The 12879-nt window shown below is 51.1% G+C and overlaps 1 protein-coding gene across 9 annotated transcripts in view; it reads right to left on the reverse strand.

Annotated features, from left to right (window-relative positions):
- The window catches only part of CDK5RAP2 (CDK5 regulatory subunit associated protein 2), a 184244-nt gene extending 172665 nt beyond the window's left edge, over positions 1-11579 (reverse strand). For 8 of the 9 annotated variants that reach the window (XM_059889004.1, XM_059889002.1, XM_059889006.1 and 5 more), the window contains exons 1-2: positions 11341-11579; positions 977-1044 (exon numbers count right to left, since the gene is read on the reverse strand). In XM_059889004.1, coding sequence (XP_059744987.1) covers positions 977-1044; positions 11341-11396 — 124 coding nt within the window. In that variant the 5' untranslated portion in view covers positions 11397-11579. The remainder of the gene's footprint in view (positions 1-976; positions 1045-11340) is intronic. The other variant, NM_001192169.3, reaches the window with a different exon arrangement.
- Positions 11580-12879: the final 1300 nt, after the last annotated feature.

The raw sequence follows: 12879 nt of genomic DNA on the forward strand, positions 1-12879 counted from the left end.
CGGAGCCATGATCCAGGCTGAACCCCAGTGCGAAGCAGAGCCCCGAGCCTGGCAGGAAGCACACCAGGGCTGAATTAAGGAGCAGGCCGATCAAGTCTCTGGTCCCAACGGCCTGGGGGCAGAAGGCAGAATAACCAGAACTGTTGCACTGCATGCTTAAAGTAAAGTTGCCAGGTTCTAAAGGAAAACCTGAGGGAGAATTAACATATTCTCACCGTGTGAAACTTAGGTTATCTGCTCTAAAAACTCCTTCTTTTTGCCCGTAATCTCATTACTCTGGAGACGGGGGAAAAAAACACCTGTCAAAATATCTCTAAGATATTTCAACAAGGCAAATTATTAGCACTTCCCACAGACACTGATGAGGGCATCCACTTTCTTTCAGAAACAAAAATTATGAGGAAGGCTTAGCAAAACCCAAACTGCAGAACAGAAAGTTTCCTCACAATCCAGCTTGAACCCAGCAGACTGCTTATTTGCTCAGTGCCGTCTCCTGTGGCCTACCCAGCTGTGTGTCTCCGAAGGGCAGGCCCGCGTAGGAATGCCTGGCCCTAGCCAGCACACGGAGCCCAGCAGCCTGCCAGGAAGGCCTTGGCACGCTCAGGTCTGGACAGCAGCCCTCCAGGGCCTCCAGCCATTCGGGAGCAGGACCCAACAGAGCCTTTGAACCTGACGGAGTGTCGTTCAGTTCAGCAAACACTGGCTGAACCCCCTATGCAAGCGTGGTGGTGAGAAATGAAACTCACGAAGTGTGGCCCAAAGGACATCCAGTCCCCTAGCTTGGTGCTTATGAAAGCAGGCGAGGAGCGGGTCAACATTTACATTAAACACCGCGCCCTTCTTGGGAGCACCAAGCCACGCCAGGGGAGCGCTGGGCTTTGGACCCACTGAAGCTCAGGCCCAGGCTCCCAGCTCAAAGGCTCACGGCCCTCACGGCCAAGCATCCACGTCCCCTGGTCTTACTCTGTGTACTTACCACCGTTTCCCGAACCAGGGTCAGGGCTGATGCCTTCCGGGTCATCTGGCGCACCGAGGGCAAGGCCACTAGGAGAGAACAAGGGCGACAAAAGAGGGGTCACCACCTGAACAGCAGAGCCTGCCGGAGCCCCTGCACTGCCCCCGACCAGCAGCGGCACCAGCCCGAGGGCAGGCAGCGCACAAGTGAGGAACCCAGGCTCCGGGGCTGGGCTGCGGCTGCCGGAGCCCCTGCACTGCCCCCGACCGGCAGCGGCACCAGCCCGAGGGCAGGCAGCACGCAAGTGAGGAACCCAGGCGCCAGGGCTGGGCTGCAGCTGCCGGACCCCTGCACTGCCCCCGACCTGCAGCGGCACCAGCCCGAGGGCAGGCAGCGCGCAAGTGAGGAACCCAGGCTCCGGGGCTGGGCTGCGGCTGCCGGACCCCTGCACTGCCCCCGACCTGCAGCGGCACCAGCCCGAGGGCAGGCAGCGCGCAAGTGAGGAACCCAGGCTCCGGGGCTGGGCTGCGGCTGCCGGAGCCCCTGCACTGCCCCCGACCAGCAGCGGCACCAGCCCGAGGGCAGGCAGCGCGCAAGTGAGGAACCCAGGCTCCGGGGCTGGGCTGCGGCTGCCGGAGCCCCTGCACTGCCCCCGACCGGCAGCGGCACCAGCCCGAGGGCAGGCAGCGCGCAAGTGAGGAACCCAGGCTCCGGGGCTGGGCTGTGGCTCACGCCCGAGTAAGGGTGCTCGGTCAGGGATTCATTCACACAGCAAGCGTTCCGTGTGCCATCGAGGGGCCGGGCGCGGAGGCACCGGGCCAAACATAAGCTCCCGATGCGCTCGAGTCATACTTTCTTACTAATTCAGTACATGGGCCACCACCCCTCGGCCTGTGAAGATTAAATAAACTGGTGCATATAAACACTTAGCACACAGGAAGTGACCAGCGGGAGGCATCAACCATTGTTTCTGTCAATGCTACTCTTATCATTATCAATATGCCTACGAGCTTAAAAGTATCAGGTACTAATTTGGATGCTTTAAGAACATCAGACAAAAATGCAAAATTCACTGATTCCAGAAGTTTTACTGGCTAAATTATACAAGCAGGTTCAGTGAGTCTGGAGGCTAAGAACTAAACCACGATAGGATCTGTGTGGTTCAACACAAAACGCAGTTCCCTGACTCCTGCTCTAAACTCCGCCAAGTACCTCTTCCCACCCCGCTTCCTTCATCTGCAAAAGAACAGCAGCTACTTCACGGAGTAATTGGTGATTAAACAAGACACCTAGTGTCTAGCAAGTGCCCTGCATACTGTGAGTATTCCATAAATGGGCGCAAAGTACCCTTGTCACCACGAAACATACAACGCTCTATAACTTGTAAATGATCTACCTTCCGAGAACTGGCCAGTTCCCTGAGGGTCTATGCATTTTACAAAGGAAGATTATTTCAGTGGCCTAGCCAGTCGCAGGGCAGTTAGTCAGAGAACTAAGTCCAGAATCCAAGTATTTTATGTCTAAAGCCCAACAAAGCCTCCCTCTCCCAAGCTGTAAACTAGGAGCTGATGGAAGTTCAGCTTGACTTCTTGGCAATTTGCTCTTTCCAGGCCTCTAAATACAGATCCATCCTGCTCCTAGGACAATGCTGTCTGATCATCAAACTCTGGAGTTGGAATGAAACTTCAACATCAGAATCAAGCAAAAGAATTAGATATCATAAAATTTCAGCATCAGGAAAATGATTACATAAAATGTGTCTGCTATGAGGATAACTGGAGGGGAAAAAAAAAAGCAAACTTAAGTAGGATATGCCTTCAATTACTGAAAGACAAAAAAAACACATGTACACTAAAGTCACCTCAAATCCTTCCTGCAAACTAGGAGACTATAAGTACACATAACAAGTGAAATATTAAAAAGCATAATTTGTAAGAAAAGAGATATTCAATATTTTCCTTTTTAACTCTTTATAATTCTCAACTCCCTCCAGTATCACTAGGACAAACTCCATTTTCTAAACAAATTGTAAAAGTTTGCCACCACTCTTTGCAGTTGGTGGCTCAGTGGCCCCAAAACTACACAAACAGCTTCCTGGGAAGCTCAGCCGACTCTGGTCTCTACATCCCCAAGTCTGGGCTTCTCTCCATCACAGCCATTGATTCGCTACCATTGGAGGAAATGGCCGATCAGTGACTCAAGCCAACACCAGTCACGGCTGAAAGCCACGTGGCAGGCAAAGCCAAAGAATCTGGTCTTAGACAAGTTTCCAAGAGGCAAAACATGAAAAATGCCATTTGACACTGCAACTCTTAGAAGAAACCGCTCTTAAACGCAGAAATTCCGGCCTGGCTCCCGTCAAACCTCCATGTGGGCTTTACCTGCTCCCCCTTTGAAATGTCGTGACCCTCGCGCATCAGGGCTCTCTGTCGGTTCCAGCCACACCTCCAGCTTCAAGCCTTCAGCTTTAGGTATCCATTCTGATCCCTCACTCTGGGCCTAGGTTGGGGCTTTCTGGGTCCCCATCCAAAATCAAACCCAGGCAAAGGAAGAGGGCTGAGATGAGACTTTATCATGGTGTGGATGGAGGGGACCAAGTTTCGGGAAGGGAAGGAGCTTATGTGCTCCAAATCACACAGGGTTGGGTAGCAAAGTTGAGGCCAAAATCCGGTGTCTCAGGGCCCATTCCAGGCACTCAGCTCCTACTCAGAGGGCACCTGGTCAGGGTCAGCGTCCTCACCTGCAGAGCACAGCATAACCGTGGCCGCCATCCGCAGGGGCGCCTGCACAGACGGACCCCACGCCCAGGGACGGGCAGCCTGGCGCCGCCTCCTCACCACAGCCCACCTGGGCTCCGCAGTCCTTTTTCAGGGCTGCCGTTGTCTCAAGCGAGGAAAAGGGAGGCCTGGCAGAGTGACTACGCTGAAAGACCGCAGCCGGCCTGGTTGCAGAGCCCATGCTCTTCGCCTGCGTACCACCCCGGCCCCACGCGCCCTCAAGGGCCGCGGTGAGGGCCCAGCGCCCCGAGGCAGGGCCTTCAGCCCCGCGGGCAAGTGAACCGACACCCCTGCGCCTCGCCGCCGCCCCGCCTCGCTCAGCCGCTGCCAACGGGGCCTGCCCTGGTGGCACCCAACCAGCGGCCGTCCAGGCGAGGGCCCCGAAGCGTTTCACCAACGAAGGGCTGTGAGCGGCCTGGATCAGACTGCACGTCCCATTCAGAAATCGCACACCAAGTACACTCCGGTCTGTCTCTCAACAGCGTGCTTTTCACTCTAGGTCATCTGTTCTTAATGAGAGAAAACTACACATAAATGCAAGAGACGGACGAGTTCTTCTTGACTATACTCGCATCTTGGTCTCCCGGAAGAAGGAACCACTCTCGTCAGTAAGACATTCCCGACCTTTCTCCGCGTGTGTAAGCGCACACTATTCTGCAGCGTCTTCACTGAACGTGTCGAGATGTTTTCCCAACAGTACAAACAGATCTATGGCAGCGTCCTTAACTCCTGCAGAGCATTCTACAGCAGCGTTTTTCAAACCTCACTGACCCCAACCAAGAGAAGGAAACACGTTAGCCTTCATTCTTCAAGTGCCTGCTGTCCTGTTCCTTTCTTCTTTTTTGCTTAATTCTGGTTCCGACCTACTAAATCGAATTTCACAAGTTGACACGGGTCACAGTCTGAAAGAGACCTCTAAAAAGGATGTCTATTTACCAGGTACTGTGTAGGAAACTCAATTTCTTTCCAAGTTGTTCCTTTCACAAACAATGCTGTATCTCCTTATACGGGTCTCACTGTCCACAAGCAGGAGGATTTTTCGACAGATAACAAGAAGTGGAATTGCCATGTCTAAATACAGTTACATTTTTTCAATGGGCAAAGGATTTGAAAATATACAAGTGGCTAATAAGCACATGGAAAAATGTCCCACGTGGTCAGCTGGTAGGGAAATGCAAATCAGTACCCCAGTGAGATGCCATGCCACATCCCACAGGATGGCCACAATAAAAGACAGACAATGACAAGTGCCGGCAAGGCCATGGAGGAATAAGGATCCTCACACAGAGTGTAGGATGCTGAGTGTGAGATGGTGCCGCCGCTTTGGAAAAGAGCTGAGCAGTTCCTCCAAATGCTAAATACACAGAGTTACCACACGACTCAGCAACCCTACTCCCAGAGAAATGAAAATTTATGTCCACACAAAAACTTGTACACACATAAATGCTGATATAGCAAAAGAGCCAGAAAAGCAGAAACAACCTAAATATCAGCAACCAATGAACAAACAAAAATGGGTACATGTTTATAACAGCCCTCAGTCACAGAAAGGAGTGAGGTACTAACACAGGCTACAACACCGAGGGATCTCACAAGAGTCCACACATTGTAGCGTCTCGTTTTTATGAAATGCCCAGAGCAGGCAAACCAATAGACAGAGCAGATTGTGGTTGCCTAGGTGTTCTTGCCTGGAGAATCCCAGGGACGGGGGAGCCTGGTGGGCTGCCGTCTGTGGGGTCGCACAGAGTCGGACACGACTGAAGCGACTTGGCGGCGGCGGCGGCAGCAGCAGGGTGCAGGAAGCGGGCAGGGAGTGGAAACGGGGAGTGTGGTGACTGAACGTGTCCCCTGGAATTCATGTGATAAAACCCAGCCCCCACCTGCGGGATGTATCAGGAGGTGAGCCTTGGGGAGGTGATTAAGACCAGATGAGCTGGAGACGGTGGAGCCCTCAGGAATGGCACTGGTGTCTTTAAGCGTTTCCAGAGCTCCGACCTCCTCTCTTTGCTCTCCACCATGTGAGGATACAGTAAGAAGGAGGTCCTCACCAGAACCTGACCACACTGGCACCCTGACCTCAGACTTCCAGATGCAGGAACTGTGAGAAACCAATTTCTGTTGTCAATAATGGGCTTCCCGGGCGGTGCTAGTGGTAAAGAATCCGTCTGCTGATGCAGGAGGCACAGGAGACATGGCTTCAATTCCTGGGTCAGGAAGATCCCCTGGCGTAGAAAATGGCAACCCACTCCAGTACTCTTGCCTGGAAAACTCCAAGGACAGAGAAGCCTGGCGGGCTGCAGTCCATGGGGGTGTGAAGAGTTGGACACCACTGAGCATGCACGCAGGTAGTCAGTAAGTTACCTAGTCTACAGTTTTTTGTTACAGCAGCCCAAGCTAAGACTGGAAGTAAATGCTAATGGGCACAGGGTTTTTTTTGGATGATGAAAATGTTCTAAAATTAAGATTATGGTGATGATTGCACAACTCTGTAGATACACTGGAAAAAAAACACTGAATAGTGTATTTCAAATGGGTAAACTTTATGGCATATAAATCACATTTCAGTAAAGCTGTTAAAAAAACACAAGGCACATTTTTAATGCCAAACTGTGTTCCAACAAGTTGCACCATTTACACTCTGCTGTGCACTTTTTCATGCAGGTTATAAAGCAGCATTTCACTACAAAATGGGGAGCCTGTGTTCACGGTATTTATCTTTTCAAATAGAGGCTGAACTAAACTGATTCATTCAACAAATAACTGTTGAGCCTATACTATGTACCAGACATCGTTCTTTCTAAAGATCCAGTCGGGAAGAAGCCACACACAGCTCCCTGCCCTTGCTGAGCTAACCCTGGCGACCGGGAGCGTCTCCCCAAACCTCACAGCCCAGGGGTACCTCTAGTCCGAGGTCGGCCTTGGATCAGGCTTTCAAGCCTTCACCAGAAATTTCATCCCGCCATCCTCTTTCTCAATCTCCTTCTACAAAATCCACGAAGGTATTCTTCGCCTAAGAAAGAACTGTGTACAAACCTATAGGAGACCTTTTTTTTTTTTGGTCTGCCCCTAACCAGGCAGGAGGCACTTAATGGCCACATGCTTAAGGAACCCACAGATGAACAGGCCTGGCCAGGCCTTCGGAAACTCATAGGCAGAGGCAGAATCCTGGGCATGAAACTGAAGGGGTGAACCCAGGGGAGTGGGCACAGAGGACTTTGTCCAGAAAACGCTACAACACGGTAACAGCTCAACAAAAACCAGCCGACACTGAACGTACTCCCCCATCGGTTCTAGGTGCTTAAAATGTACAACTTTGCTTCGTCCACAAAGTCACCCAACAAAACAGAAACTGTCACTGAAGAGAAATTGAGGATTAGGACAGTTACGTGAAAAACTCCAGCAACATGGCTAGTACCCCGCTGAAGCAGGATTCTGACGCAGGCGTCCTGCGCCGTACAAAGCCAGTCCTTTCGACACCATCGGGCGGGACCTAATGAAGGGGCCTCAGGGACCGGGATCCAGGCCTAAACCTCACAGAGCCGGAGCTCCTGGGGCACCCACCGGTGATCAAGCCTCGAGAGGGCACACTGCCCTGACGCAACAAAAGGCCGAGGACAATCAGACTTCAGTTCAGTCTCTACAACCAGGGCCTGGAAATTACCAAGCAGGAGAGTATCCATATCAGCATAAAAAGATTCCTCACGTTCCAGGGGTTTCTCTCCTCCACTAGGACCACCTGATGGAGAAGCTGACTCTTTGAGGGCCAGTTCCAGCCCACAGCAGTTCCACAAAATCCTCCCAGAATCCTCTCAGAATCGGTTCAGAGAACTAGCTGGAAGGCAGGATAGGGCACCGAGAGCCAGGCTTTGGAATATGTAGCTGGATTTTAAATCCTGGCTTGATCACATACTTTTTGGTGGGATCTCAGGGTGCTCACTTCACCTCTGAACCTCAGTGTCCTCACCTGGAAAAAGTAAATAAAATCGTCACCTCACCGGACCATTGTTCATTCAGGGAATTAACAGACAGGTACTGAGCCCCTACCATGAGCCATATACCAGGTTAGGAGGTCGCATTACAAAGATGGTCACAATGCAGGCCCTGTTCTCACGAAGTAAGAGTCAAGTCTGGGGGAAAGACAAGTTGACAGCTGTGCCTGCGGCGGCCAGTTCATGGAGCAACTGAGGCCTGAGGTGTGGCTCCTCTAAATCGAGAAGGGTGGTAACTGTAAAACACATCCCGGGCTTCAGAGACTCAGTAAGATCAGATAGGAAGCAAAATAGCTCATTGGTATTTATTTGTTTACAAGTTAGAATGATAATATATGGAAATATTAGGTTAAATAAACATTATTAACATTAATTTCGGCAGTTTCTTTTTCTGCTTTTAATGTGGCTATTAGAAAACTTTAAATTACATACATGGCTCAAATTATATACTGATTGGACTGCATTAGTCGATAAAACTCAGTGAAGTCATGGGACTTCCCTGGCAGTCCAGTGGTTAAGACTCCGAGCTTCCACTGCAGGGGACGTGGTTTGATCTTTGGCCAGTGAACTAAGATCTGGCATGATGTGGTCAAAAAGAGAGAAAATTCAGTGATGTCAATAAGGGCTGTGAATACATCAGTGATGGGGGGCTAAAGGAGAATAGAGGGCCCAGGTGGGGAGAGGGGATGTCAGTGAAGGCTTCCTGGCAGTGACATCTCAACCGAGACGTGAAAAATAAGGCGGCAAAGCAGAGGAGAGAGGGCAATTCAGGTGGCAGGCACAGCAGGCACCCAGGCCCAGCAGCAGAAAGAACAACGCAGATCATTCATAACAGTTTGGCAGCCAGCGGGGTGACAGGCTTGGAGAGGAGACAGGGAAGGGAGAGGGAAGACAGGAGCCTAGTGAGGTGGATGGGGCCACAGTACAAAGGAGCTCAAAAGCCACATTAAAGAACTTGATCCTGAGGGCAGAAGGGAGCCAGGGAGAGTCTTAAGCAGGTAAGAGATTAGCTCAGGAATCTATGCAGCACCAGGGTTACCAGCAAAGGAGGGAAAGGAGGGCAAGGAAAATATTTGATGTTTTGTTGAGTTGCTACTCTGGGTCAGACATTGGGCTAAACTCTTTTAGACTCATCCATTTTACAGATGATGAAAACTGAGGCTCACAGAGGGTGAGCCCAAGGTCACATGATTGTTAAAGTGTCAGAATTGGGATGGAAACCCAGCTAGGTCTAGGCTGAAGCTCCAATACTTTGGCCACCTGATGCAAAGAGCCAACTCATCGGAAAAGACCCTGATGCTGGGAAAGACTGAGGGCAGGAGGAGAAGGGGACGACAGAGGACGAAATGGTTAGATTTCATCACTGACTCACTGGACGTGAGTTTGAGCAAGCTCCGGGAGGTGGTGATGGACAGGGAAGCTTGGTGTGCTGCAGTCCATGGGGTCTCAAAGAGTAGGACACAACTGAGCGACTGAACAAGGTTCCAAAACTGGTACTGAGATGTGAAAAGCTGCCTGAGAGAGTGATGTGCCTGACTCTCTGCAACCCCGTGGACTGCAGGCCTCCAGGCTCCTCTGTCCATGGAATTTTCATAGGCAAGAATACTAGAGTGCGTTAACCATTTCCTACTCCAGGAGATCTTCCCCACCCAGGAAGACTCTTGAGTCTCCTGCACTGGCCGGCAGATTCTTTGCTACTGAGCCACCTGGGAGGCCCTGAGTAATAGCAGACTTTACCTTAATGGCAGTGAAAGGCATTAAACATATAAAGCGGCAGACTGTGATGATCAGATTTGTACTTTTAAAATGCGCTTTTGAGCTGTAGTATAAAAGGCTATCAGAGGTGTGAAGGCAACCAGGACAATCCAGGTGAGGGGTGATATACCACTTACCGACTGAGCTCCCAGGGAAACCCACAATACACCCAGGCAGTGGCAGAAAGACGATGAGAAAGGAACATGACAAATCGCCTCAGGATTCTACCAGCAGGAGCTTCAAAGGGCCTAACTCTGTGTCTGATAAAACTGTTCCGTCGCCAAGTCAGGTCCGGCTCTTCGGGGCCCCATGGCTGCAGCGCACCAGGCTTCCCACTCCTTCGCCATCTCCCAGAGTTTGCTCACACTCACGTTCATTGAGTCGATGATGCCATCCAACCATCTCATCCTCTGTCATCCATATAAATGGTTTCTGTGTTAGGCTCTCAATAAACAGAGCAACCATTTGTCCAGGTTTGGCCAAGATAGTACCTGTTAATGTCTGCTCTTCAGGAATTAATTGTGTCCATTTGACTCTTAAAAGCATCCAGATATGCACACAACAAATAACATGTCACCCTTTCAGTTAGGATCTGTTGACCAAAAGAGGCAGCCTGTTCCTGGCAGAACTCGACAAATGCCACAGATTCTCTGGGCTGTCCTCTGAGTCCTTCTACCCTCTCCCCATCCGGGAGCCCCGGACAAGCAAAGGGGCCCAACTCCATAGCCGTGCGGGGCCTTTTCAGGCCTTCCTCCCAAGAGAGACCCCAACCCACCAGCAGTGGTCTCCAACTGCCTCTTGGGACAGGTTCATTCGGCCATTATCCCCCAATTTGTACTACTGTTGTTGATGACCACGACGATGGTGGTGGTGATAATGGTGGGACCAAATCATTTTTAAAGCACTGATAATATGCCAGGCCAGAGAAGGCAATGGCACCCCACTCCAGTACTCTTGCCTGGAAAATCCCATGGACAGAGGAGCCTGGAGGGCTGCAGTCCATGGGGTCACTAAGAGTCGGACATGACTGAGCGACTTCACTTTCACTTTTCACTTTCATGCATCAGAGAAGGAAATGGCAACCCACTCCAGTATTCTTGCCTGGAGAATCCCAGGGACAGGGAGCCTGGTGGGCTGCCGTCTATGGGGTCACACAGAGCCAGACACAACTGAAGCGACTTAGCAGCAGAAACAATATGCCAGGCACTACACCTGCCAAGCAAATTGCTGGGCAAGCATCTTCTCGTCTAATCCTCACCCCAACTCTGTTGGGTGGATATTACTACCAGCCCCATTTAACAGATGGGAAAGTAGATTAAGTCATTTCATCAAAGTCACACAGCTAGTTAAAGAACTGGACTTGAATCAGTTCTGTTCAACTCCAGCCGAGGTTCTTAACCACTGCACCCCATGGCCTGAGTCTTGGTGGCCACTATGTGAACCATAAGCAAAGTCTGGACAGACCAACTACACTCCCGACAAGGAAAGCAAACCCCCAAACCACAAAGAGGCATCAAGTACCCTCAAGGTCCCCGTCCCTCAACCAGCCCTCACTAACTGCACGCTCCAAGACGTTCCATCTCCCTCTCTTTCAGAGAACCCCTTACTTGTCCCTCATCTCCTCTTCAAAGTATGTCCCAAAACGAGACATGGGGGCGATGCAGGTAGGGACCCTCAACCACCTACACTCAGTTATCAGTGGGCGGGTCCCCAAAGAGATCGCCCCCGAAGAAATCCATCTCACACACTCCCCACGTCAGGAACCCTCAAACCCCATCAGGAGCAAACCTCGATGGATGGAGCGAACCCCCATCCGTGGGAACCCCGGCCCGGTTACCGCGAACCCACAAAGCCCGGGCCGCACCTGCAGCCGCTACGCGTCCCGGGGAAGGTGACGTCTTCTTCCAACACCGAGTCCATCGTGGACACAAAGGAGGTGGTGGCGCTGGTGTCTAGCGACGGCGCCACTGCTTCCCCCACGGGATCGCGACCCGCCCGGCTCCCCAGGTCCCCGCCCCCTCCAACCCAGCTCTTGTTCGGACTCCGGCGGCGCCGCTGGAATTCAAACCGCAGCGGCCGCCATCTTTCCCGGAGCCTCTTCCTACGGAAACGAGGCGGGGTCGCCGAAGCGCGCGCGGTGAAGCCAACCGGACTGGCCAGGAGACCGGGCAGGGAAGCGCTGGCGGGACGCCATCTTAACTAAGGGCAGAGCGCCTGCACTTGTACCAGAAAGACCAAAGGAAAGAGAGGTGGACCGCCATTTTTAGTGAGGGCACGCGGGCCGAGCCTAGCGCAGGTGCCATCTTTGTTGAGGGCTGAACCAGATTTGGGCCGTTAATTTAAGCGGGAGATGGGAATTCAGCACCTACTTCTTGGGATCCGCATAACTCCTAATCAAGTGTATACGCCGAACCTTAGGGTCTGAGCATTCCAAAGGCCTCCGTCTTGAACTGAAACTCCGTTAATCGGTTGCGGGACTCGCTTTAGAAAAATCCTACCTACATATTCCCAACTCGAGTAATTTGCACACTTGGTTTGAAATAGATAAGCGCATCCCTATGAGCCTAGTGGTCAGGGACACTCCCTCTCCAGCCTCTCACCTACTGAACTGTTATTACCTGTAGGGCTCGAATAATGCACCTGGATCAGTATACTGAGGCCAAATGAGGGGAAAGACTCGCCTAACCCCATGCACCGGAAGTCTGTGGACAGGACAGATCGGTGGCTCCTGCGGACTATCAGTATATCCGAGCTCTCCGCGAGCCCTGGCCGCCTTTCTTAAAGCACACAGCAATCACTAGATCATTTTGGCAGAGCTTGACCTGTGAAAGCAACCTTCTCCTCATCTCGGTGTTCCTACCTTCCTCTGCACACTGTCAGGAGAGTTCAGAGAGCCGGATAAAAATAACTTGAAAAGATGAATAACTGGGTAGATGTACCCAGCCTCCTTCAGCCTCAGTTTCCTCATTCTTTCCAAAAGAGGCCTCTTTAATACTCTGATCTACATCAAACCCTTTATGTATCCTTAGCAATCTATTTTTTCCCCTTTGTGGCACTTACCACATTTTGCAATTCCATACTTCTGTATATAATTTTTTTTTTATGTCTTCGGCACTAGACTGGAAGTTCTGTGAGAGCAGAGACTGTTCAGAATTGTTCAGGCTGTATCTCCAACACCCAGCACTTTGCCTGCCACCCAGCAGGGGTTTAAATATATATGTTGATGAATGGTTCACTCAATATGGAAAATGGGGCTAATATTATCCTGCAAGGTTTCTTCAAGTTATTTTATTGAAGTATCATTGACTTAGAATGTTGTGTTAGTTTCTGTTGTACAGCAAAGTGATTCAGTTGAATATATGTATACATGTGTGTATATGTCCCCTTCTCCAAGGGATCTTCC

This window comes from Bos taurus, chromosome 8 (assembly GCF_002263795.3).
Source record: "Bos taurus isolate L1 Dominette 01449 registration number 42190680 breed Hereford chromosome 8, ARS-UCD2.0, whole genome shotgun sequence".
NCBI classification, from domain to species: domain Eukaryota; kingdom Metazoa; phylum Chordata; class Mammalia; order Artiodactyla; family Bovidae; genus Bos; species Bos taurus.